The following is a 27798-nucleotide window of genomic DNA, read 5'->3' on the forward strand; positions in this document are numbered from 1 at the left end:
CCTGATAGCCAGTTTTACTTATTTTCTTGTTTGGAAATTCAGCTGCATTAATGTTAATAGGTTTAACATGTTGGTCAAACTGTTGCTGATCACTCTGGATGTATCAAAGTTTACTATAAGCTAGCTTTTTCTCTAGTTAAACCTAAATAGACTAGTAATAAGTATAAGCTAGAATTAATTTAGAAGTGAATTTAGAAGAAGAATGTGTATATTGGTTTAATAAAGAGATTAAAAATCAGTTTCATCTGAATTTAATTTGTTGCTGTGTGTAAAAATTACCTGACATAAAGAGTTCACAGCTATGGGTATGAAAATGATTTATCAGCATTTATTTATGTACTAAATTATAATTTTTTCTTTTTTTCTTTTTTTTTGTTTTGCTGCAGACAATAGTAGAACTTGCAGAGACAGGAAGTCTGGACCTCAGTATATTCTGCAGTACCTGCTTGGTAGTGTTTTTTTAACTAAATTTCAGCATTTACTATTATTTTTTTCCTTTAGTGCTAAGCCAAAATTAATCTTCCAATAATGAGCACATATTTGGCCTTAATAATGCAGTTTCAAGGGCAGGGTTTATTTGTAATATTTAATTTGTGTTTTCAATAAATAATATGTCTGTACACAAAAAAAAATGCAACAGTAAGAGGGGAAAAAAAGATCACTGTGGAAATAACTTACAGTGTCAAAATCCAAGTATCCAATATGTCTACTAAGATGTTTGGTTATACACCTAACAAGTTATGAAAATCACAGGTGACATCCCACTGCCTCTGCAACTCACAGCAAAAATTATGTTGTGCTTCTAATAAAATACTTTGTTCAAAAATTAGGTGCATTTCTCTATTTGGCAGTAGTCAGGAGGGGGGAAAAAAAATCTTAATTTTCATAAGGAAATGTAATATGTTTCTTCTTTGGAAGTTAACTAGTAAATATAAAATTCTCAGGATTATCAGTGTTACACTGCAAAGCTCTGACCTGTATAGAACATGAGTGATATTAATATTCCTAGTTTTGAAGCTGGTAAATTATATACAGATTTGGCGCCTTAAAAACTATGGGTGTACATACATATATAGATAGATGGGGGGGGAGGGTGTATATATATATACATATATATATAAGACCACTTCTTTCAAAACATAACCTTTCAAGAAAAATTGTTGAGAGTAATTTAGCATTTTAAGTTCCACCAAGTTCTGCTTGTTGAGTTGTATTTCTGTCTTTAGAAAATAACCTGAAGAATTTATATTAGAGCTCAGTTAAAAATGATACTGACAGAATCATGGAACTCAAGCTCATTCTGTATTTTCATTGTTAAAAAGCTGAAATGAAGCTGGTTGCTATACAAAGCTCAATAGCTGGGGGTGATAGAAGAACTTTGTATGGAGAAAATAATCCTTTGTGTAACAAAACCAGCGTGAAAATCATTTCAGCCTGGTTGTAAAGATGTTTGTGTTAAACAATGTATACATTAAGTTTAATAGCTGGGATTGCTTTAAGAATTAGCATCAAGTTTGAAGTTCTCTAAGGAATTAACAATAGCGAATCAATTTACATTTAAATTGAGGGTTTGGGGTTTTTCTGTTTAAAGTATATCAGGGTAATTTGCTTTTCTAAACAAGTGTCAATAACTATTACAGATACGGAAGCCAGTGAGGTCCAAACACTGTGGTGTTTGCAATCGATGTATAGCAAAGTTTGATCACCACTGCCCATGGGTGGGTAACTGCGTAGGTGAGTAATTTGCTAAAATACTCTGCAAGGTTTTGTCTCTTCTCGTTTCACAGTGAAAGTGACTTGGCTTCTGCCAAAGTCTGAGAAAAGCAGTCGAGGACTTTAGGTAGAAGAAAAAAATTTTCAGCATTGAGCTTAATTCTTTTTCTATGTGTGGTTTTCTGCTTTATTCTGATTTGTATTGTCTTTCCTTAAAATTGTTCTGTGTCTAATTCAGTTTCCTATATATGTATTTTTATTAACATAAACTCTAGTAATGAAAAGATGCAAAGCTTAACTGCTGAAAAGGCACATGCCAATTCCACAACTATTATCCATTACATAAGATAGAAGATTTTCATTTTCACCAATAAAATTCAGTAATTTAATGGGAAAGTATATGTATTGAAAAATGTCATGATTATAGCAATTAGATACAGAATGACTTCCTATTGAGGTATTCTCCTCTTTTTGACCATCCAGGTTGTCTTTTATTCTCCCCAGTGATTATGGAAGGAATGGATATAGAACAGGAATAAAGTCTCTAAATGCTGCTATTCCCTGTCAGTTTTAAGAAACTTATTTGAAAGCCATTATTTATGCAAGGAACACTGAAGACTTCACAGTTAGGAAATGAGTGCATCTTGCTTCACTGGTTTAATTTTTTAGGACACAGGCTGAGGTAACTTTAATCTTAGGGAGGAATTAGGACCTGGCTTCACTGACAGCTGGCAACCAATAAATGCTTTATTGCAGTCTTTCCAGTAGGTATGATAATGCATAATCAGAGTAGTTTAACCTGAAAATCAAGAGTAAAGTAGTCAGTCCTGGCATTTGAATTTTAATAGAACATTCTTAAAGTCTCATTGTGATCAACTTATATCATCCCCTTCTATTTTATTTTTCCTACAGATGTTACTACTTGAGATACTTGTGATTTATATTTTAGATGTTTAACAATGAAGAACTAAGAAATTTTTAATTTAAACAGGCAGGGGAACATGGGCTCAGGTTTTGGAGACACTTTAGTCATATTTTGTTTTGCAAGAGCACTGAGGAATACATGTCAGTGTGACAGAACCAGTATTTTTATCAATAACTGGAAAACCAAAAAACAAATGGGGGAGGAAAGACCTTAGTTTGTGTGTCATGAAAGTATGTGAGTAATGAGATTAGGTTAGGTGAAGGAAATGGTTTTTAAATAACATTGATGATGGAAAAGCAGAATCTGTCTTATAGTGGTGTGAATGGGATAACTGGAGGTAAAAATAAACGTTGGGGCCCTTGAAAGTATGCTGGGAAAAAAGCATTAGGAATCACAGTATGGGAGGTGGAGCTGAACTGGAGGGAGTGATGGTCTGAACAACCTTATATGGCTTCTCTGTCTCTCAGATTGGTACATGGTCCCACTAAGCATAGGATTGCAAAATAGAATCCATTCTTAAAACAGCATTCGTGGTATGTTTGCCAAAAAGGGAAACATGAATCATGCCTTTCTGGAAGGTGGAATTTGGATGCATGTGGAATGTGTTAGAAAGATAAGAATGTTGCTAAAGATAGGATCGAGAAGTCTTGTAAGAGTGTTTACAGACACTCTAAAATAAATCCTTTGGGGATAAAACTTCGCACATAAAGAGACTTAGAATATTTTTACCATTCTGAAGAGGGTAACAAAAAGTGCATACTACTTGAAAAATAAATAAATTGGCAACTGGGGCAAGTTATTTTCCTCATACCTGCAGAATTATAGTTAAAAATACAGCAAACAAATCTCTACAAGTGATTATATTTATTTTTTTAATAAAGTATCAAAATAGCATTTTTTTTGCAGTTTTTTTAAATTAAAAATAACAAACTTTATTAAACTTGTAGTTGCATTTCAAACACAAACTGCAGACTTGCAACAGAAATGTAGTTTTCAAATAGTAGCATGAAAATCTCTAGAGCCAAATTTTAAGCTGTAGTATCACAATATATGCTGACATTGTACTGAATTATTTTTCTGATAGCAGTGAGTTAGGTTCTTGTGTACCTGAGAAATTGTTGCATGGTTTAGAAAAATGATCACTTTCCCCTCCTGTAAGGAGTTAAAAGTTGGAAAAATTATGAAATTAGCAAACTGTCTAAATCCTACAGTATAGCTCCATCAGTAAGAAATCAGTTATCTTTATTTTATGTTATTACTTATGTAGAAGCACATGCATATAAAATAAATTAACAGAAATTCTTACAGCATTGTTTTAAGTGTGGAGAATAACTCCCTCTGTTCCTGCCAGTCCAGGATGAAACTGTAGAGCATAGTGCTGTGTCCAGTCTTATTCAAAAATACAGTTTCTCTGCTTTCTTTTTCTGAAGACTTTTTTTTTTTTTTAAACTGTGATAAAGATTGTACCTGTTTCATTTACACTTTTAAATGCTACACCTATGTTTTTACCCCACACATATGGATTTCCTGTTAGGCAGAATTTGGCCTAGTATCATTGAAGATGTTGCTAAAAGAAACATCACATCGGTTGCCTCTCAGATGGACTTCTAGGTCACTGTTTAACTTCTATGTTTTTAAAAAAATGTCTTTTATGAAACTTAACAGTTCTGAAATTTAGAATGCAAATGAAAATGATACCTCAGGGAAATTCCCAGCACTTTCTCGTATGCCCTTAGGTGATTAAGGCAATGTTACAACATAATTTTATGTCTGCAGGAACTTGTTTGATTTTCAAGGAAATGTCTTGTGTTTAGTCTAGCTTGGGCTGTATGTGTGTTTTTCCTCATCTCTTATTTATACGATCTTTCAGCTCACTTGCTAAAAGCACTTGATTATTTTCTGCCTCCAGAGGATGCTCTTGTTTTAGCAGGGAAAACATTTGACATAATGAAGAAGTAAATGCTGTGGTAGATGATGACAGCCAAGTCTTTTGTAGTCATTATCATCTCTGTGGGTTTAGTTTACAGCCTGGAGCTGTTGGAAGGTTGCAACACTGGACATATTTTACATCCAGAAGGAAGGCTGAGTACTTCAGTATTATGATGTACTCACATAAGAAGCTTATTTTAGCTCTATTAATGTTAAAAATAGATCAGTCTTTTAGTAACTGAATTTTATTGCATTTAAATTGTCTAAAGCAGAGTAGTTTTTATCTCATTCATTATTATAGCCAGGTTCTTAGGCCTCATCTGTTCAGTTACATGTATCTGTTTTACAAGTTCTGCTAGATACTTTATTTTTAGCTAGCTTCATGAAGCAGGTAAAACCTAAGGTGTAAGTTAGCTTATTAACAAATATACAAGGAAGCTTATGTATTTGTTCATATTTCTGTTTCTTTTAAGAAAGTGGACTCTGAAGTCTGACGATTTTTTAATGGCTTTTAAATAATGTTTTGATGTGTAATTCCTGGCTGTTGAGGGCTCTGCAACAGCTGGCACCAACATTGTTCTAAATATTTCTATCAAAAATTTTATTAGTTCATGGAAGAGGTTACAAATGAATTAGTGAATTGCAGTTGTAATGTGATGGAAATTGAAGAAAATTGAAGAAACATTGCTTTGTTGTCTGAGAAGTAAAAAAACCCCATACGCCAGCTAATTTCACTGTCTTGAAGTTATATGGGCTTAACATTGGAGAATAATGTTTCTGTGTATAAAATAAGCGGTACTTCTAAGCAAGTAATGAAATTTTCTTGTCTTTCTGTTGAAAGTATAGTAATTTGATCCCTGTTGTACAACTTTAGGAGCAGGGAACCATCGCTATTTTATGGGATACCTGTTCTTCTTGCTTTTTATGATCTGCTGGATGATTTATGGATGTATCTCTTGTGAGTAAATGTGATGTTTTGTTTTGGTTTTTAAATTGCTTCTAAATACTTCATCTCCTCGTAGGGATTTTTACAAATTTTTGCCTAATCAGAGTGGTGGATATTTTTACTCTGTAATTGAACTGCACTTTAATATTTGACTATATTGGGTGTTTTAATTTAGATGATGATGTTTTCCTTGTCCGAGATCTTTTTTTTTTTAATTCATAACAGCCAAGTATGTGCATATGGCATGTATTCAAGGAGTTGGGAAAGGAAAAGAGAGCAAGTAAAACTATTTTGGCACGTTGTTATTTTCTTATTTAATTTATCACATTCTAATGGGAGCATTATGTTGATGTACAATAAACATACCTTAAATCTCCTGTATATTTTTTGACACTTTTTCTCTCTAGACTGGGGTTTCCACTGTGAGACAAGTTACACAAAGGATGGATTTTGGACCTATGTTACACAGATTGCTACCTGTTCTCCATGGATGTTTTGGATGTTTCTAAACAGTGTGTTTCACTTCATGTGGGTGGCTGTGTTACTCATGTGTCAGATGTATCAGGTATGGAAGAGCACTTCACTTGTAATGCTGAGCCTTGGGAGTGACATAAGGATATGAAATAGTTTTGTCATTTAAATTTTCTTGTGCATTGTGCAAGACCGAGTGTTTGGTCTCTCAGCCTTGCTCTTGTAGGCAAGCATCTGTTCTCTCGATCTTAGGCATCATTCACTTCTCATTCACTTGGGCTTTCTTTTTTCTACCTGCCTCCTACCTTCCATTCTCAGAATGACAAAAAGGTAAAACAGACCAGAGAAAGGCAATAAAGAATAATAGAGGTTAAGATCTGTGGAGCCAGCTTGGAGTAATGCTGTATGTCATTAGCAGAAAGAGAGTGGTAGCTTCAAAGAAAATGCAATAATTTCTTGCACTACTTCAGTGTGATTTGAGGCCACATTACAGTACCAAACTCAAATTTTCTTTATGCTTTCTAAGAGAAGTCATACTGAAAGCCTTCAAGTATGACATGAAAGACTTTCAGTTTGTCTTGTCATTAATGAACCATGAGATTTAATCTTTCCAGAGGTCCTAGAAATAGAAATTATCCTCTAAGACTTAGGTAAAACTTTTCAGTAAATTTAAGTTTTGTCCTACTTTTTCTATAATATTCATCACGTACAACATATATCAATTTCAAAATTTTATGTGTCACGTTTGGGCCTAATAATTTCCCCAGTCAAAAATTCCTGCTTCAGAAGAAAGAATTTAAACTAGTAAATTTGGTTCTTTTTTAGTCTGGCTCATGCAGGACTGGGTTGCATGTTTTTATGTGAGCTAAATTACTTATTCTTCCTGTCTTCAGATATCTTGCTTGGGGATCACAACAAATGAAAGAATGAATGCAAGAAGATACAAGCACTTTAAAGTTACGACCACATCTATTGAAAGCCCATTCAAGTAAGTTTTAAAGCGGATACACTTTATTATGACACATTTCTTATGTGTAGCCTTACATACACTTGAATTGTGCTGCTTGTTGAAACAGAATACAGCTAAATACTTTTAGAGTATTTTCTCTACTTGGAGTCCTGAATCTAGCTGTTTTTACAGTAACACATTCTCTCCAGTTAAAGGAAGTGATAAATGTTTTGTAGTGTAGAGATGCATAAACACAAAAAAGAATGTGGTTGTATTTTGCTGTAGAGTTTATGGGGAAGTAAATATCCTTTTTATAAAGCAAATGCTCAGACCAAAGGTGATTGCTTACTGCAGCATGTTGATGTTGACCTGGATCTTCACTTCCACACTGGGCACTTTCTCCTGATTAATACTTAATGTGCTGTTGAGTTTGCTCCCCTTTCTCTCTTTTCTGTGAGAAAAGAGGCTTCACTTTCTTCCTGTTCAAGAGGAAGAGCATGGGCAAAGCTATTTGGAGCAGGATCCCCCAGGAACTGAAGTGGGTGTTGCATAGGTGAGACATGGGCTTTTGGGCTGTATGTAAAAGGGTAGGTTTGGATTCTAATTTCTGTAGGGGTGAGGGTGCAAGAGGAAAGAGTGGGGCTCAGAGGTGAAGTAGCACTGGGATGGGAATACAGTGACATGGAGCAGCTTGTGGAGCCAAGGCAGGAAATAAATGAAGGCATGAGGCTGGTATATTGGTGAGTTGAGAGCATGTTACAAAAGGAGCTGGGAAAGACAGAAGCACGTGCCATCCTGCTGTATATGCTATGTCTCCTGTGGGAACCGATGGTCTTTCAGGTGCCACCTGGGGAAAAGGAGATAGGAGCTGTGATAGGATAGTCAGCATGGATTCATGCAGTCCCGTGCAATGTGCTCTAGAATGACCCTGCTTGAGCAGGGAGTGTGGACCAGATGACCGACTGTGGTCCCTTTCAACCTGACCCGTTCTGTGATTCTGTTATGTTGCAGATGGATTTCTGTGCTAGAAATAATAAAAAATAAATCTTTTTTTTATTATCTCTTCATACAAAACTTGCAGTAAGAAGCAGACAAGCATCTCTGTATGGTTGCAGTGTTCCTACAGATTAGAGTTGTAGCAAAACTGGATAGTTATTTTGCCTGAAGAACACAAGGTGGAGCACAGGGTTGGAAAAAACTGCTGGTTTGATCCCCAAATTAATGTCACATTCACAAACCATTTTCACTGAAATAGCTGCTATTATAAAAATGGCTCCTGAAAATAACACCAGATATCCAAAATAACTGACTTGGCATTACCTGTCACAACATCAAATAGTTGTCATCTCCTCTTTGCTCAGACCTGCTCTTGCATATGTCATGACATGAGCTTCTCTTCCAGAAAACTGTGATCTATTCAGCCCATGTTTAATTAAGTGAAAAATCCCCAACATGTTGGAATTTTTATATAGGTTTCCTAAATATTTGACAATTCATTCAGCCACAGAAAGTGCTTGAATAATTCATTTAATTCAGATAATGCTTCCTTAATTTTGTGTTGTCAAGGGACTTGGTTGATTCTAGACCTGCAGCTGGTGAACCAGTATGTATGCAAAAATAGATATTAATAAAGATGGAAATTATTCTAGGAAGACATTACTTCATGCTGTTTTGTCTTATCCATCTGTACAATGCAACTTTCCTCTTAGGGATCTGAATTACGATGCTGTGCTACGTGATGGTGTACTGCTAATAACATGTTACATTTCTCCATACAGTTTTGGTAGAAAGTGAAAGAAAGTTGGTGTCTTGATTATGTTCAACGATCAAACATTAACTAGTCTGGTGACTACTTCTTGCTTCAGAACTTGCTCATCAATAAAGATTCTGAACTGAAATGGTTTTCTGAATTTAAGAACTTAAAGGGTGAATAATCAAATTTGTAGGTAGGCAAAAGATGTTGTACATTGTTAGATGAGCCATGATATTGCTTACTGACGTGTATTTTTTTATTTTGTTTTTAGCCATGGATGTATAAGGAACATTATAGACTTCTTTGAATTCAGATGCTGTGGTCTTTTTCGGCCTGTTATTGTGGACTGGACAAGGCAGTATACAATAGAATATGACCAAACTTCAGGATCAGGCTACCAGCTAGTGTAGCACCACCTTCATCCTGTGCGCATATCATACTGAGTGGTGCCTGAAAAATATTCTCTCTCTCTCGAATCCGCATCCCTTGAAGAGTAGCATGCTATGTGTAGGGCTGATGATGAATCATAAAGGTACCTTCTCTTCATCAGAATTTTATTAACAAAAGTAAAAATGGACAGAATAAACTGCCAAACCTGATATGGAAGAGGAGGAAGATCAAAAAGGGATTTTAACAGTTCATAACATGAGAATTATTCATGACAGCATATTCACAGTATTTGTTGTTGGGTTTTTTATTTAAGGTCTTTCACAATGGAGCATGAGATTATTGAAGTATTGACATAAGTAGTTATGTTGTGCTGAGCGAAAAAATTTGTATCCCAATATCAATAATTCCACTGAAACAAGAATCTAGAATATAAAACTAAATTTCATTTTACAGAGTTCACTGATCGCTATGTTGTAGTTCCTGTAATGTGATTTTTTTTTTTAATACAGATTTTCTGTAGTATGATGTACATTGAAAAATGTGCTTTTTAGTACTGTTAAAAACATTGTATGGTGGGGATCCCCTGTAACATGTAAAGTTATAGCAGTAGGGCACGTCAGGTAATGTTGAGAAAAAATATATTGCCCGCTTTTTTTGGTGATTGTTTTTGCCACCGGTTAGTGGTAAAACTAAATACTTGTATTAACCCTGTTCTGAAATAATGTAGTCTGAAATAAACAACTGTGCCAATAAGGAAAGCTTTTCTGTCAAAGTTAAAGCCCTACTTAAATGCATGATACACCTGTAAAATTAGTTTACAGTATATAATGTTCAGGGAAAAAAAGTGGGGAAGAAATCATTATCTTTGAAGTAATTGTATGAGCAACTTACAAACTAGCAATGTTTTAGTGTTAAGTTTGGTCCTCACACAGTACAGTGTAGTGTATTTGGAGACGTGTTGGAAGAGAAATTGCATGGAGGATACCACAGATGTGAAAGCAAAAGTCTCAGTTATAAAAATACAAGGTAGTTTTAAATTGAATGCAACTGCAGAAGAAGAACCGAAAGTAGCCTGAAATGCTTACTTCGTTTGGATGTGAAATAACAGAAACCAAGCTTTAAAAAAAAATAAATTAAGAATCCCCATAATTGCACACACGCACAGAAAATGCAAACCAGCATTCTGAAGAAGATGGTGTACTGGCACGTGGAAATCACTCTTAATTTCTATTTTTAAGTTCTCATGCTACAGATAGGTTTGGAAGGTAAGGAATGATCTGAAATTGCATTCCAAAGGGGCTTTTCCTGAATGTGATGCACTGATTTTTGTTATGGTGTTTTCATATACTCATAGTGAATTGTTCACTGCTTCCTTAACTATTGTTTACAGAGAGACAGAGACTGAGAATCAGGTTAAGTTCTCTTATAAGTGCTGTAGCAACCCAGTGGTTCGAGGAACCTGTGAGGGGAGTTTGGGGAGGGACCTGAAAACAGATGTCTGAGACCAGTGTAAAGAATGTGTATCTGTATATAAATAATTTATCAAATAGTTTTCTCTCTGTGAGTGTGTGTTTAGTGTATTTAAAGCTGCTCATTTTCATTTTATTCAACCAAAAAAGTGTAGGAAGATATCTAATGAGCTTTTAGTGATGTTCAATATTGCTGTTAATAGGCATTATGCCCTGCAAATTCACTGCATGTTTGATGCTTGGCAAAATTAGCGTTTTCTGTAATATGCAGATTACAGGTAATAAAGCAATCTAGTGGTATTCCCGGCCCTTGCCTTAGTAAGAGAAGCAGTGAAACTGTAAATAGTTGATGTTCAGTATTTGCAAGTAAACATTTTTTCTGTAGTTGTTCATTGATCTCAAGACACACACTTAGTTTGCAAGTACCAGATATCAGGATTTACAGAAGTGCAGCATTAGAGTACTTGAATGTTTAATACTGGAAAAATCAACATCATTCTTGGACACAGTTTTAACAGGAGAGGTTTGGGTATAGGGGTGGCAAGAAGCTTTTGCTATTGTTGTCAGACAAAATTTGTAATCCTAACGAAGAACACGTTCTATTTCAGTGAAAACAGTTGACTTCAGTTATTCATATTTTTTCCTAATCAGAAAAAAGCATGAAGACTTTACAGTGTAGTTTCTTTAAATCACCAATGATCTTCTGCATATTTGTTCTTTTTTTATTCTTTATTTCCACATTTCTGTTGGGGGTCGGTTGACTTGAGGAGTTTCAATACACTTTATTAAATATTGTCTAGCCACCAGGAGAGCAGTTCAGTACATGATACAAGCTTTGGTTTTAGTTGCCCAGTAGCATTAACTGCCATGAATTGTGTCATGCACTCCATGTCAAATATGTTTTAAAAGAAGAGGTGATCTTTGGAAGCACATTGAGAGTTCTGCACTATTTACTTGTCAGTAGCTCTCTGGTGACAGTTTTGTTGAGACCTGCAGAATTTGAACAATAGTAGGTAATTGTGAAAAGTAACATGCATATATGGATTTGGGATGTATGATGTTTCCAGTGCAAAATAGAACTTGTCTTGAGTAACACTGAATTGTTTGTGAAATCGTAAAGTAAGCAGGGCGGAGCCAACTATGCATTTTTCTGTCAAGTTATCAAACTTAAAATTCACTTGTTGAACCAAAACTGCATTGCTTCTGAAACTTAACAAAGTTGATCCAGACCAACAGCAGATCAGACCAAGTTAATCTGACATAGGTAGAATAAATAGGAATTTTGTCTTGGCCCTAAACATGTGCTGTTTCTTTGCAGGTTTTTGTATTCTTTGATGTCCACCAGATATTTTTTTTTCAAATAATGTGTAAAACAGCATCACTACATTTTAAGCTATGGATTCTTTTGTATATTCTTTATTTATAACTGTGCCAAGTATTATTTTAATACTGTCAAGATCTTGATGTGTATTACATTGTGAACGAAAAAAAATCTGTAAAATGTTTAATAAATTAGCTCTCCTTACATAAATTAAATCTGTTAAATTTTGTAAGTTATTAATCAAATAAATATTGACTCTTAGATGCAGTGTTTGTCTTGACTTGGGATGTGATTTCATACAGTGTTGTTTCTGCCCAGTTTCAGAAGCCATACCATGAAAAAATAGCTGTCGTCTTTCAGCTTATTTTAGTAAAGTCTTTCTGAAAGACATACAGGTGTCTTGCAGATAGCATGCACCGAGTTCTGTGCAGATGTGAGATCCTGTGAGCTACTACACTGGATTTGGGTAAAGTATACCTTTGTACTACCAGTTAAAGTTACCATTCACTAATTAGATATTCCTGTCTTTTGAGCAAAGCGTGCTGGCAGGGTAATGTTTCTTAAGGGAGAATTCCATCTAGGGAATGTTTCAGGTGGCCAAAGGTATGTATTTAATGACATTTGAGGTATTCTAAGGGTAAAAGACATCCACGTAAGGCTAGGAGGTGTAACCAAGATGTGTGCTTCTGGGTGGCACTTACAAGAGACAGACTACTGACTACCCTGACTCTTCTGGTCCATGCTGTTTGAGTAGAAACAAGGTAACAGTACAAGTTGGAATTTAACCAAGATATTTATAATCAGGAACATATATTAAAGTATAAGGCTAGGACTTAAGAGCACACCTAAAGGGGAGAAAAAAGTCTGTTTTCTACTGAGTGTGGTTTCAGTGTTGACATTGAGAATTGTTGGTGCTGTTCTCCCCTTCCCCAGGCAATGTTCCTGGTGAGGCTGTGTGAGGCTCACCTCTGCTGACCACCCTTTTGGCTTGTCTGGTAAAGGCCAGGGAAGGTACTTTAAAAAAAAAAAAGACATTTTGCCTTCTGTGCTGAAGGTCTCCATTTAAGATTTGCAGTGCTCCATCAGAACAGTTGCTGTGCTTGGGAGGTATGGGTGGGCTCCTGATGACTTGAAAGCTGGTTCTTGGGTTCGTTTTACTTGGGAAGAAGCCTGCCCTCTGCATCCTCATTATGGCTTGATTAGAGTTCAGTGCCTTGACCTCCCATTAGCTGCCTTTAAGTAAAATCAGATGGTTTTGCTATGAAAGCAATGCCTGCAGTATGAGTAGCAGGGCCAAAGGTTTCTGCCCAGGTTTCCTAGGCTGTGCCGTTGCTTGCTTCCTAACTCCCACCTGAAATGTGTGCTGCTTCTGCCTGTCTTTTCCAGTTCTGATCTTTCCCTCTCTGTGAACTGAGTCACATTTTGAACTGGCTGTCTGTTTTTCCTCCTATCCACATGGTTCCTTTGTAACCTGTACAGAATGCTTTTCATGTATTATTTTGAGTAATATGTATTTTTCTAATTAGGCTTTTGGCTTCCATTGCTTCACTGCCTCAGACCACGGCTGCTGGAAACTGCCTTAGACCACACTGACACGCTTGTTCACTTGCTTAATTTTTTTTCCAGCATTCCCAGTCTTGAATGTGTTTCCATAAATTCACTTGCGAAGGGTTCTTTTTTTCCTAAAAAAAAGAATCTTTTTTCTTTTTTTTTTTTTTTACTAACTTCTGTTTCGCACAATGAGGGTTGAAACTTCTGTCCTGTTGAGAAGGTGGCTCCTGTTTGCTTCACAAGAAGTTCAAGTGTGGGTGCTGTGAGCTCAGGCCTTACAGGTGGGGGCTGCTCCAGCTGCTAAAAGAAGCCAAGCTCTTCTGTGAGCTTTCCACTCGAGATCTGGCTATGTCCCCTACTCATAGACCTTTATTGGCAACAGTTCCTAAAGTGTTGGGTTAGCAGAGTGAAGGCCCTAGTTTGGCTTTTACCCACCTGCTGTGTTCACAGGGAGCAGATCTACACTGTCTTCGATGCATTTAATTGCAATTACTCCTTGCTCATCAACTTCAGTTCAAGTCACATTTCGAAGGCAGAATTTTCTTCTGCTCTGTTGTTGGGCTGCAGTTGCTTTGTCAGATATTGTCTTCAAGAGGCCAAAACCCTCCACCATTTTCAGGGAGCTAGGAGTCCTAGCACTACCAAGAAAAGGTCAAAAGTTGCTCTTAGACCCAAGTCGGATAGGATAGTACAGAGCTTGGCCAGCTGCTGAGGAGGGATGGTATTAATCTGCAGTTGTCTTGGTGAGTATTAGGTGCATAATAGCACCTCAATACTGAAGCATATGCAACCCCACAGAATATTACGGTGCAAATGGTTTGGTTTTCATTTACTAGAGACTGTGGCAGAGACAGGCAGCAGTTTAGGCACGCAACTACCCATTATCTATCACTTTCAGAGCTATGTCACTGTACAGAGCAGTAGATTAAGATTTACTACTGTGCAGTGAGCAGCTCGTTGCCTTGCATGTGCATATATAATGGTATGATACTGGAGGACAGGCATTCACCTCTGAAGATCACGACCCCTACTCTGTATGTCCAGCTTTCAGGAAAGGTCTGCATCAAGTCTGTAAGCATCATATCTCCACCCCTGAGCTGCCCCAGCAACACTCCCCTCACCTTCATTGCTGACAAAGCAAGCAACACTCGGCTTTAGGATATATCAACAAGCAAAGCTTTATTGAATTGATACTCAGTATTAAAAGTGTTACAGTGTGATACACAAAGCAAGGAAAAAAGCAGTGTTTGTGGGGTTTTTTAAAATCATCTTCAGAATGTATACCCAAGCACTACAGTAACTAGTATCTGTTTCACAGTAGTTAGTAACAGTTAGGAAACCCTCTTGTTCCTTCTAGCAGGATCTCAGCAGAGCCATACGGGGGTTTTAGGCCCCTCACTGGGCGTGAACAAGGGCACCTGCTCCCTGGCCATACCCAAATCCCTTGGGGCCAAAGTTCTTTGCATAACAACCTGCAAGAAAGATGAACATGTAGTAGCTGAGTCTTCTGGCACGTTAATTAAGAACAGCACTGTCTAGGCTAAGCCCTCAGCTGCTTCCTCATAGTCACGCAACACTTAAAAACATTTTGTTAAACTGCATTAACTACCCTGACTGAACTCAGTAGCCAGGCCTGTTCGGTCCATGTAGTTCCCATGTAGCTCCCAACCCGCTCTGTGAAGGTAATTCACATATTCGTTCTGTGCTCTTTATCTGTTAAGGCATTTGTTGTCACCAAACCACAGTATCTAATATCACATATCAAGCTTATATCCACAATATCATGCAAGAAGGCATGGCAGGATGCTTGCTGGCTTGTCTCCTTACTCTGATCTGCTCTCTGACCCAGGCACAGGGCACAGGCTGCTGCATCTCTCAGTATGGGATGTTTTGCTTGATGCAGATGTCAGCATCAGCAGCTTCAGTAATATTTATTTCATTTTTCAGCTCTATTCCTATGACTTACAGAGCACTTCCATCTTGACATGAGCCTGAAAGTTTCTCATACCAGGACTAAACTAACAATCCATCCCTGTAACATATTACCTTGAACCATAAAGAAGTGACCTTTGTTTCTTTCCTCACCTTTACAATAGATTTCTCCTTCTTTTTCAGTTAGGGTTGTAGATTCTAGGCTTTTTCCACACTTGGCACATCGGAAGCAGTTTTTGTGCCATGGCTAGGGAAAAAATAAAAAGCAGAAAGATAGTATAAATACACATGATATCTGAATTGGTGAAAAAACCATATTAACTGGAAATATCCGCATCAATGTTGTTTTTATATGACTAGTACAATAAAAACCAGTTGAAGTGCACCAGTAGCAGACAAGAGCATCTGCATTTCTGTGAGTGGCCCAAAGCTTCAAATTCTACACAGCATCCTGCTCAGAGCAGCATTTTGAAAGGTTTGGGCTCTGATCAATTCAGAGCAGATCTTGGCTCTCTGTAGCAAGTGAGTCAGACAGCTGGCAGCCTGACACATGGTTTTACATGGTATTTTCAGAGAACATTCCCTTTCTGCTGAAACATTCAGCCTCCTTCACAAGCTGCACACCCCACAGGACTGTTCCCTCTTCTGAGGGAGAGGGCTTCTGCAGTCTGCTTCAAGTCTGGCATGAGATGATATTGAATCTTCACCTTTGAAATCTAAGGTGATCACTCATCAACCTGCATTTCAAGTGCTTTTTGTTCCATGAAGTTGATTGATTTGACTGTTTCCAATGCTAAGAAATGTGATTTTAAGGTAACAGCCCTGCAGTTGGTTCCCTACTGGGACCCACATAACACACCTTGCTCAGTTTAAAGTCCATGCAGAAGGTACAAAACAGCACATGCAGTTCCTTACCTTTCCAGCTCCTATTACTTTCTCTGCTGCATAAACAGAATCACCACACCTTGAGCATTTCTCTGCCCCTCCAAACTTCTGAGCAAACTTGGAAGGGTTTGGATTTGTAGTGGGCCGGTGAGGAGAAGGTGTGCTGAAAGAAATAGGACATTTGTTGTCTACTCTTTTACTAAATGACCTCTTGCTCTTTTTAGCTACACAAATACGTGTTGCAGCATCCAACACATGCTACAGTACTTTTGCAAAATAGGAGGAGTAAGTCAGCAGCAAGGCTATGCAATTAACACCTGTGGGAAGAAAAGCCAAAACCACAACAACAAAAAGAGAACAGCCATGCTTCAAAGGATAAAAATAAGCTCCTGTAAAGGCTAGTTTTCTGAGGAACTTTCACCTTTTCACTTATCTAGAAGTGCTGAATTCTGTACTGGGACATGGATTTTTCACATAGTAAACTACAAATAATTCTGTTAAATTTCTGTCTACTGATCATAATCTGGAACCTGAACGGATCACTGAACCTGGCTGGTGAGCATGCATCATAAAAACACTAAGCAATAATTTGGGAACTTGCATGAAGCAAGTTGTCAGGCATACCTCAGCTTCTTTCCACATGCTTTGCTTTACAGCAAGAACTTAATCAGACTAGGAATGTTTACTATTTAATGGGCCTTTTGACTTTGGCTGCCATTAAGCACAAATGGTTCTTCATTTGCCAGTTAAAAATTCATTCTTCTTGTAGCCCCAGATTCCCAGCTGTCCAAATCCATGTCCAATGCTGAACATTGGCATTTCCAGCTTATTTAGGAGAGTGCCTCGACACTGGGAGTCACCTCTGTGGGCTCATGCAGAGCAATCAGCAGCTCCGTAATCCAGTCCCCTATAGCTCATGCATAGGATTAGTGCATCCTTGCCTGCACTAACTCCTGCTTGTACTGTTCCTACTCACATAGTCACCAGTGGGAGCTTTGTGTAGCACAGGTTAAATGCCCTGCATTGAGCTAGACTGGAGTATTTGCAGCATTCCAATTCCAAACAACATGCACTAAACAAAATCCAGACTCCTCTGAAAGACTCCTCTGAAAACAGTACTAAAGGACAAGGGCGCCTCTGAACTCAGTTCACTCACCTCTCAGGCTTGATGCCTAGTCGCTCTCCCCTGTCCATGTTCAGTGTTCCTGCTCCTTGGCCATATCCATAACCTTTTGGGCCATACTTTTTCCCATAGCAAGATTTGCAGTAAACTTCGGCATCATGAATCGCTACAGTTGTGCTGTCCAAGTTTTTCCGGCAGACCACTGGAGGAAAAAAAGAGTTAAACTGCCTTAAGGCAGTTTCCATCAGCACACAAAGTAAGCCAAAAATCAAGTGAGAAGTGATGTTATGGGTTTCCCTGTTCACAATTCTTCTCATTGGGCTGTGGGACCACCAGAGATTAGAGGGAGCAAGTTGCCTTTTGAATTCGTGAATTATGCTTAGCTCTGTAAAGGGCTGTATTCCCTCCCACCTCTTCATGACCATGACATTTAAAGCCTGGAAACTTGCTGTGGTTTGATGAATGAGGCTGCTCAGAAATCCAGAGAGGGCAGTCAGCAGTTTCCCCTGACAGATGCCATACAGCATGAAGCAAAAGCCTATCAGTACAGAAGAACCCCTGTCCTGCCCTTTTTGCCAGGGTGGGGCTGGGGAAAAAAAAACAAACCTTCAAGGTTCCCCCACCCTCATCCGCCTCAGTTCTGCTTCTGGACTGAGCTGGGGCTGGTTCACAGCTGTCACCGGAGGGGCTGTGCTTTTCTGGCATTCCTACATTATCCTTCGGCACAATGCAAGCACTCTACTCAAGGTTACAGTAGAAGGGAGAACTATTTCCTTCTTAAACCTCCTTTTGTATGCCAACTCCATGCTCTTTCCATCTGCAACAGCATTATGCCCGTGATAAAGAATTTGGGAAGAAAAAAAAGATAAAAATATCCAATAAATAAATCAACTAATGCACGTTTGTTAAGTCTACAGACTTTAACCCCAACAGAACTACGCACTAAGGAAAAGCATATATTCAGACACAGTAGAGCCATTGTTTGACTGTAAGTTCCAGGTTTCTTTTAATAGTAACTCCCGTAAAAGGCTGAAAATGAGGCAGCCAAGACATCTAATCTTTGTTTTTTGTGACCACAGTAGAGCTAAGGGAAAGGAGCATAGGTGTGCTGAGACTCTCAGTGCCAGCACAGCGTGCTGACATTGAGCAGCAGACTAACAGTAAACTTGCTTGAGGGGGCCAGTTGTAACTGCAGCTTAGATCAAGAGACTTAAACCCAAGCTCTGCCCATATGTATTAATCACCAGCAAGTGGGGCAAAGCAGTACCTCATATTTGCAACAAGGTAAAATTCTCTGATTCAGACAGACAGGCTGTCTGTTTGCAAAGTAGGAGCCTCTGATTCACAGGGACCCTTTGTTCCCTTCATCTAAGCAGAGGTCTTTTCAGCAGAGAAAGCAGTTTTCAATGCCTCACTAGGCTTGTTGGTTGGACTGGAAAATAATGCTTTGGACTCCTTTCATCTGAAATAAACCACAGGCTCCTGTGCCAAGAAAATTTAGGCTTTTGGCTGAGCTAAAGCATCAACAACTCAGCTGTGCTCAAGCACGCTGGTGTCCTGGTCTGTGCAGGACACCAGGGCAGCAGTTTGATAACTGTTCCTTCAGCTCTACTGCCAGCCCCAAGACCACCAGGAGAAGCCCAGCTGAGCTCAGATCAGTGCAAATGGAGCTCTGCCAATGTTCCTCTGCATGAGCAACACTTAAGCTAAGTTTCCAACCTAAAGAACCCTCAGACTTGAGGAAAAGGCTGGCAAGAGTGCAAATGGAAGAGAAAAATCATGATGTGCTCTGAGAGGTGCATCCCACTCCTTACACACTGGATAGGTAGGATAATACCTCTCCAGGAGACGCACTCTCCCTTTGGGATGCCAGGCCCAGGAAGCATGTGAGGAAGCAGGAATTAAGCCCAACATGTGATAAACAAAGGCATCTCTGGCCACTGCCATCCCCATCATGGGTGCCAGCTGAGCCTGGGATATCTCCTGTGGACCAGCACCCTGCTGCTGTGATCCCCCAGCTATGCCAGCAGAGATTTTGGAGGGGAATACTTACTGCAGAGGAAGCAGCACCGGTGGAAGCTCCTCCCATCACACTGCACCTCCTCAGCATGGTAGACAGTGCGGCCACAGGCACCACATTTGTTGCCACCTCCCCAGTTCGGCATGGTGGTTCTGTGTGCCCAGCCAGGAAGGAAGGGAGAAGGGGAAAGATTTGTTAAATACAGTGTCCTCCACCACCCTGGCCCCAGGACTGTTGGTGTAACAGGCTCCTTTAAACCAGATCTGCAAAGTCAATGTATCAGAGCACAACCCTGAGATTTCACTGTTTAAAAATGTGACTTTCCACTGCATGAGAAGTTTTTGGGATCAACTCAACTTCCCAGCTCTTCAGATCCCAGACCAGACTTAAAGGCTTAGGTGGGCTCTCTACGGCTATTTGTAAGAGCAGATGAACTGGCAAGGGGAACAGAGACTGCTGCTGCTGAACAGCAGGAAAAACCGAGACACAGTCTTCACGAGACATGTCCTCTGTCCCTGCCTGCGGATTTTGAAAGTTGCATAAATTGGATACACCCAAATTACAGTTCCATGCACAAGGGCTTTACTGTACCTTGAACGAATGCCCCCTAGACAGATATAATTTCAGTTTCTATGCTTCATTAATGCTGGGCCTCTCATCTGATAGAAGCAAACCAATTGTGCTAACAATGGCATTTTGTTTTACTGCAGGGCCTGTCATTTGGGATGTGGTACAAGCCAAAGTTCACCTCACCAGAAAACCACTTATCAGGGCTGTAGGAACATTCTGAACTCCTTTGAGATCACACCTGCACTTCAAAGAAGTTTAAGGGAGATTATTTCCCAGGGACTCACTGCTATTACATGAACTGTACCTTTACTAGACAGGTATATAAACCAAACCAGACTGCTCAAGGAGCCACAGCTGCTTTAAAAGGAAGTAAAACTCCCTCTCACACACTGCATGTTACTTGGAATGGACGCTCAGATGGCTGGTGTGCAGGGACAGGCACCTCACCCATTGTGCGAACCGACAGTCTCCTACATAAAGCCAGAAGCAGTGACTGTCCCACCTCAAACTGAGCTGCCCCCTCCTCAGCTCCCCTGCACTCCCGACACCACCACCAGCCGCTCCCACCCAGCTTGACTGGGAGCTCCTCCTGCTCCTCCCATTAACCATCCCGGGTTAAAGTACCAAAGCCAAGCACTGCCAGTCACCTTTGGCTTTTCTGGGGTTTTCCTCCTCCCACCACCACCATGAGATAACACTGCAGTGTTTGTTGAAGACTTATCTCCTAGTCGTCCCTGAACTGCCCTTAACTTGTGACTGCTGGGTAATGCTGGTTTGCTCTCCTGCAGCTCACCACCAAAGGACCACCTCTCGCAAGCACAGAGGCCAACAGCAGCCAGAGACAGGGCTACCGATTCAGCGAGCTTAACCCAGTGGAGCTGCTTAGGACTCGTCACCCTCACTGCTCCTTACTGATCCTCATTTCAGAGAAGGTTTCTGGAAGAGGACCATGGGTTTGCCCACTGCCACCCTACCCCACCAGCACCACCATTCCCTCCCTGCAGACTCTCCGCAGCAGCACTGCGGTACAGGTCAACTATCAGGAAGGGAGGGAGGGAAGGAATTTGTTGGAAGCTTCTGACATTTCTCTGGAAAACTCACCTCTAGAAGCTCTCCTATGCTGGCCAGACAGGGAGAAGATATACACAACAGCATCCACACACAATGCCCACAGTGTGCTGCCTTGTATCAGCTTTGCCACTCATTTCTCTGAGCCAGAAGCAGAGGACTACCAATCCCCAGTCATCCCACTGGCCAACAAAGAGGAACTGGAAGCTCCACCACAGGGATCCAGACAGGAGCACTTTGGTGAGAAAAGCCCCTTAAAGAAAGGGGATCTTGAAGCAACGTGTGGGACGGGCCTCAGTGCAGAGCGAGGCACCTTGTGCTCCTCAGGCAAGGTAGAGCAGACTCATAAATAACAACTGAGAGCAGCAGTTTTGGCTGAATTACATGACCCATATGGCTTGGTAAAACAAGCCGCCTGTCCAAGCAGCATGACCAACAGTTGTTCAGCAGTTTTAGGGATGCATGGTAGGTTGTGTGGTTCCCAAGACATGCTGCCAGGTAGCTGCTACAAGACCTTTGTCCAAGACAAGCAGACAGCCATTCATGGCATGTGGCAAAATAAGATTAGTTTATTAACCTAAATTGGGGTATCTTAGGTACATTCCTAAGCAATAGCTTAGGAAACTTCCTCAGAGTGGCTGAGCAGTGCTATTTGCACACTGACACTAATTACTGAGATAGCCCTTTGTTTAATACTTCCACAGGATTAGCATCATTACTGCTCCATGGTTTAGCACTAATACCCTGACCGAGCTCATAAAATTAGTTTTATGACATTTCCCACTTTGCTTTTGTCATTCTTGGCACAACTGTAGAGTCTAAAAATTAAGATTCCATTTCTTTTATTCAAGTGCTTGGCTGTGCTACTGCACAGCAGCTGACATTAATCATGGCAAAGAGCGTCCTTGGTTAAAGCGAATATAGGCTGCACAAAGCTTTGGAAAAGGAATGCATAGACTGGAAAAAAAGAAAAATGGAGAAGAGATTCCTTTTCACTCTGTATTCTTTCCAAAATGTAGATGGCATTTGGTACAAGAAGTACTTCTGTCTTTTCCTCTCACCATCCCCACTCATGTTCTTTTGTGTATTTACATGAACCTAAATAATTTTAACCATTTTGTTAGTAAACAATAGTTTTCATACACACTAGAGCCAAGGACCTGAATCAGGTTTCCAGCTTTTCCCCAGACTTCACATATAATATTGGGCAACACAGAGTGCAGCTCCACCCTTTCTTCCCAAGGGAGACAAAATATTAGGTGATGCAGCAACCTTTAGCTGACTCAAATTGTCTGATAAGGACTCTGAGAATTCATTAAATGAAAACCAAAAAGGAACTGAAGTAATTACTTCAAGGTGACCGTACTGTCTTCCACAAGAAGTATTTCCATTTAGCCTCTCCATGATGTTCCCATGACAGCTTGCATGGGTAGAATGGCAATATTTTCTCATTCACCCCACAGCAAGAGCTGCCCTTATGGCAGCGGTGCCCAGGAGGCACCTTGGGGGAACTGGTGACTTGAAGAAGCTCTGCTGCAGGACAGTGCACAAGCCTGTCCCCCTGCCCACAAGCCACTCTCTCAGCACCACACCCTCACACTGCCCTGATCTCCTTCCAGAGCTCCACAGGTAGCAGATTCAGACCTCATGTGCTGCCTTAAGCCTTCCCTGCTCCCTGAAGACTTTTTGGCTAGTTCAGGCAGGCCTCTGAGGAGCTCAAGAGCAGTAATTAAACATCCAGGTGACCTCACTACCAGCACCAACAATTCTGACTGTCGGTTGCAGCTTTGTTGGCAGCTGCTTGAACCCAGCCAAGAGGGGAGCACGTTATTCGGGCAAGCCACGGCAGCCGCCAGGTCCTTTCCAATCCGTTTATTAACGGCAGTTCTAAACACAAGGAGCCCAAGCCATCCCAAGACAGATACTGAGAAATTCCAGGCTATTCAATTATCCTGGACGGCTTTTTCGGCGGCCAGCCGGCGAAGCCCTATGCGTGGCAGCTCGATCATTACAACAAGCCGAGCAGCACGGACGGGGTGAGCATCGCCCGCCGCTTCCCCTCCCGCCGGCGCCGGGTCCCACTGTGGTGCTCACCACCCCCGGCCCTGCCCCGGGAGAGGGTCTGGTCTGGCCCAGCCCCTGCACCCCCCGCCCTCCCGCCGCCAGCCCCGCACTCACCGCAAAGCTCGGCTCGGCTCAGCGCGGCGCGTCTCAGCCCCGCGCGGCCCCGCGGCGGCTTAAAGAGCCGGGGCGGAGCCTTGCGGGTCCCGGCCCAGCCCCGCCGCCCGCTCCCGGCCCAGCCCCGGCCCCGCGGGGCAGCCCCGCTCTCGCTCCCACCGCCGGGGCATCCGAGAGCGAGGGGGCACAAGGGTTCGCCCCTGCCATGGCCACCCCGGGGACGTCCAAGCTGCAGCCTCGGACTGCAGGACCCCAGCCCGCGGTTTTATCCATTTTTAGGATTTTGATTTACATTTTAAACTTCTTGCAGGCACCGTGACCGTATTTCTCCGGAACGCAGCGAAGGCGTGCAGGGCTCGGAAAGAGCTTTACTGGACGTGAGGAGCGGGCTGGGGCGGGAGCTGCTATCCGGGCCGTGGGAGCCTTCAGGGAGTCGGCGCTGCAGCTCCCGCTGAACCACTGCTCCAGCGGGGACTCATTAGGATGGGCCTTAAACAGTTTTCACAGAAGGCCAGCAATTAACGCTGTCCACACCAGCCAGCTCCTGCTGGAGAAAACAATGCAGAGCTTGAGCTGCTTTTTAAAAGCGTCCCCATCTCCCAATTTCCCAGGGCTGTTGTGTGCTGACTGGATCGGTTCAGGGTTATGCTCCCTGTGTCTAGAGGAAGATGCAGGTTTAACCTCTCTGTTAACCCAATACCAAATCATCTACTCATTGCCTGTAGGAGTGCCAGGTTGTTCTGTTTCAGCAACAGCAGTGGCCTCCTCAGCACCTCACAAAAAATCCCTCCGGTGCAAGCATGGTACAGTGAGATGGGCTGACAGCAGGTTGGGTGCGAAATCTATGCTGTGGGGATGAAACCCCATGCATGGGATGAAACCTGCCTTGTCCAGTGACTGATATATGGGGCCAAACTGCCTGTGCTGTGAGGCCACACATTACCTCCATACCAAGCCTGGGAATGAAAAAGGTTAGCTGTCCTCTCCTTTTAAAATGTTCTTCCAGCCTGCTGCAGCCTGTGTGCTGACAGCTGCAACTTGTTGAGATTTTTTCCTTCCTGTTTATAATTTTCTTTTTCTATTTGCAATGAATTGTGAATGACCAGATTGTGCATGATTTATGTGCATCCTGGAGCCCTGCTCCATAAGTGAAGCCAGTATTGGTTGCTGTGGAACGAGGTGGTGTTTGCTGTAAGCAAGACCAAGAGTCTGACCTCAAGCATCATAGCAACAATTTTAGTCTATGTTTTGAGGGAAGCGAGCACTATGAGAAGCAGAAGTATTAGCAATGTTGTTTCTCGAACTGGAGGGAGAGGATCTCTTGCAGTCAGACAAGTAAGAGGTGTGTGAGTCACAGCAGGCTGACTGCATTTATTGCATGAAAGACCTATGCTCTCTTGTCCAACCTGTCCTGCGCCCAGCTCTGCTGGAACTGCATGTGATGATGCTGTTATTTACCATATCTTCTCAGGTAGCCTCCAAAGCTATTAGATTTTCCCTTTTGACAACATTTCCTACAGACTATAAAAAATAAACAGCAGAGATCATAAAGGGAAGGGAGAAGCATTGCAGTCCTAGTGAAGACTGACTGTACAGAAAAAAAGGAAATTCTCACTGCAACTAAGGGTCCGTACTGGTATGAAATAAAACAATCTTCAGTGTTGAGGTGCTGCTGACTGAGCTAGAAGACAATCTGACATCCAACATTTATTTTACTCATGTTTAGTACTTAGTCTGTCAGAAACAGAGTAACTATGGGGTTTGGATATAAATATACGATTAAATACATTACTATAGGAACAATAATAAGGAATACATTACTGCAACACTTGGGACTAATACCTAGTAATGAATGAAAACAAAACCAAGAATGAAAACTTTCATCACATACTTTATTGATAAGGACTATTTCTATCAATACTTATATTTTATAAATATAAGTATGCCTGTGTATATCTCTAAATACATAGTTATTTTATTTATAAGCATACTTATTCTGTCTCGTCAGCACATCTCTTCTTCTCTGTCTGTCTTTCCTGAGGGCATAGTTCAGAATTTAGTTAAGATAAAGCCTGAATCCAGCCCGGCTGCATTCCTCCTTGCCGTTCTGCAGTCCTTCATCCTGGCACCCTAAGAATCCCTGTCATTCATCGAGCAGCCCCACTACCCACTTCACCCTCCTTGTCATCCTCCTGACCCTATCCTTCCCTGTGTTCCTGCCTGACACCTGCCATAAATTTCTCTTTCTGACTTATTTGCTCAAAATCTCAGATGATGCCTCTTCTCACTGGTCTGGGGCGGAGCTCCCACCTAACCACTCACTGTGCCAGGTCCCTGTAGGCAGCCAGGCTCCTGCAGCCTGCCAGCTTTTTGTCTGGCTTCTGCCATTCTGAGCTCCGCAAAGTATAATTAAGACAGTTTATTTCTGAGAAACAGTGTTCAAGTGTATCAGCAGCTCCCGTTAATTTCCCCTGCTGATTTGGCAGCTCTGTGACCCAGGGTGTTTGCCTCTCTGTTCTTCTGCTTCCTTGGCCATGGGAAAGCCCAGAGGCTCTACACAAAACTAGTTCTCCCTTCACTTGTAAAATTGACCCAAAGTATGTTCATCATCTCAGAGCAAAATTTCCAAGGTTTTAGCTATGCCATAATTTTATGCAAAAGTTGTTTTCCATGTTTCGGAGAGCTGAGTAAATTGTCAGCTTGTCTGACCTAGTTAATTTTCAAAAGACTTGTCACACATCAGTTATTCAGGCCTTTTACAGCCGCTAAGTACCTTCCACTCACCTGGGATTATCTTATCCTCGTTTGATCTTGTAGGCATAGTCCCATGCCTGCCCCAGTCAGTCTGCTTGCTCTGCTGATAATCCTTGCTATCGTTTTATGAAAGTTTACTCTAGTTAGTTTAGATTTTACTTTGCAGGGGTTCTAGTCATAGTTTGACACTGTTTTTGTCATACCTAGTTTTATCCAAATGCTACTACAACTTATAGACCTCCCTTAATTATGTTTGTGGAAGAGCATAATTTTAGCTATTTTTCCTGTCAGGAGAGGTGTTTTGAAGCTAGCGTTAGAGTTTATTGTTTGCCAGCCTGCAAGGTAAACCGCCTTGCACTAGTCTCCATGGTACTTGGTTAATTTCTTGCTGGCCATCCCTCTAACTTGCCCCTAATAAAAGGAATTTTCAAGTGACTTATATGCAATATCAGCTAGTGAAAAATTAATTTGTGCCCAGCATTACCCAGATTTGCCCTGTCCTAGAAGGCAATATGTTGTTTAGCTAATTTCCTTATCTAAACACTCATGCATCTCAAGAGTGCTATACATTTATTCTACTATAAATATGATGACGATAAATCAATGAAATTTGCACAAATTAATGAAAATGCAGCAGACAATTCTAGAGTTTACCAGAGCTGTGATTTTTTTTTTTTTTTAGTCAGCTCTTTAAGTCCAAAGTACAGATCCAGAAGACATCGGGTAGGAGAAGACTGTGCTTTCTAAGCTTATGGATTTCTTTATTATTTGCCATATTTATAAATTATTTTACTTTGCTTTAGTGTCTCCAAGCAGAAATGGAGGCAGCTGTGGAGCTGCCCACTGTTGGAAGTATGGGTGCTAGTGGGATTTTAAGAAGACTGAGCAGTGGATTTTGACTCACAGGCTCTCAGATTTCTCTCCAGCTCAGCAAAGTTTTCGGGACTCAATGTGTTCCTGGTCTCCGAGGGTTTTGCATGCAACACTTCAGCCCGATGTGAGTTTTATCTAAACTCATGATTTGCATCTAATCCTAAATACATTTAGTGAGGTAAAGCACAGTGTAGGGTGCTCGTGATGCAGTTATCAGGTGACAGCACTGTAAAACCACAGCAAAACTTGTAATTACTACATTGAAGTTCTGGGGTTTTGAATAGAGGTTTCTGAAAAGGCTAGCGAAATGCAAGCTCTATTTCAGATGCCAGCTCAGCAGAACACTAGTACCTGGACTAGTTATGATGTCACCTTGCGGGCAGGAGGGATAACTTAGGCTGAAAGTATTGATTTCTTTAATAAAGCTTGATTTGTTCACCATACACTCACAAGGCCAGATTATCCCTTGTGTTGTGCCATGGAAAAACCTGCAGGCAAGAGCTTCAGTAAGCTCAACCATGTACAAGTTCTGTTGCTGACTGACAGGGTATCATTAGTGCAGGACAAGATTTGAGGACCCATACAGCTTGTTCCAATAATACTGTTACTGATTTTGAGGAGGGCAAGGAAATGTGTTTAGTATTAGATAGCAGGCGCAGAGGGGATCACAAGGTGAAATGGTCTGACTCTGCTATTTTTATAAAGCTTCCCAGCTCCATCAGGCTGCTGAGGGAGTTACCCAGATAGCAGATGGCAGTCTTGCCAAATCCATAATGTCAAAAAGCAGTGCTTGGGCTAAAAAAAAAAGAGTTCATGTGATATTTTTTCCCATTATCCCCTTTCCCAGTAATAGTTAGGACTCTAAACTCTTCTCCACCACATCAGCACCTCTGCATGTAGCTACTTGTCCTGATAAGAAGAGGAAGCTCAAAGGCAAATCATGTCAGGATGTTACAACACCTGCAAACAACCTTCATC

General features: G+C 40.9%; 2 protein-coding genes across 5 annotated transcripts in view; one reads left to right on the forward strand and one right to left on the reverse strand.

Annotated features, from left to right (window-relative positions):
• Positions 1–12133, forward strand: part of ZDHHC17 (zinc finger DHHC-type palmitoyltransferase 17) — a 68726-nt gene extending 56593 nt beyond the window's left edge. For 2 of the 3 annotated variants that reach the window (XM_032688154.1, XM_032688155.1), the window contains exons 12-17: positions 387–449; positions 1641–1734; positions 5442–5525; positions 5921–6078; positions 6878–6972; positions 8958–12133. In XM_032688154.1, the coding sequence (XP_032544045.1) occupies positions 387–449; positions 1641–1734; positions 5442–5525; positions 5921–6078; positions 6878–6972; positions 8958–9096 (633 nt within the window). In that variant the 3' untranslated portion in view covers positions 9097–12133. The remainder of the gene's footprint in view (positions 1–386; positions 450–1640; positions 1735–5441; positions 5526–5920; positions 6079–6877; positions 6973–8957) is intronic. The other variant, XR_004357125.1, reaches the window with a different exon arrangement.
• Positions 12134–14570: 2437 nt separating this feature from the next.
• On the reverse strand, positions 14571–23238 carry CSRP2 (cysteine and glycine rich protein 2). 2 transcript variants are annotated; one of them, XM_032689308.1, is made up of 6 exons: positions 23194–23238; positions 19411–19529; positions 17391–17559; positions 16265–16397; positions 15503–15596; positions 14571–14889 (listed from the first exon to the last, which is right to left on the reverse strand). In XM_032689308.1, the coding sequence occupies exons 2-6, from the start codon at positions 19520–19522 to the stop codon at positions 14813–14815; spliced, it is 585 nt and encodes a 194-aa protein (XP_032545199.1). In that variant the 5' UTR covers positions 19523–19529; positions 23194–23238; the 3' UTR covers positions 14571–14812. The 2 variants fall into 2 exon arrangements, with proteins under 2 accessions (XP_032545199.1, XP_032545200.1); XM_032689309.1 differs by having other exon boundaries at positions 17391–19529; positions 23194–23228.
• Between the last annotated feature and the right edge of the window lie 4560 nt (positions 23239–27798).

Source organism: Chiroxiphia lanceolata, chromosome 5, assembly GCF_009829145.1.
Source record: "Chiroxiphia lanceolata isolate bChiLan1 chromosome 5, bChiLan1.pri, whole genome shotgun sequence".
NCBI lineage: Eukaryota > Metazoa > Chordata > Aves > Passeriformes > Pipridae > Chiroxiphia > Chiroxiphia lanceolata.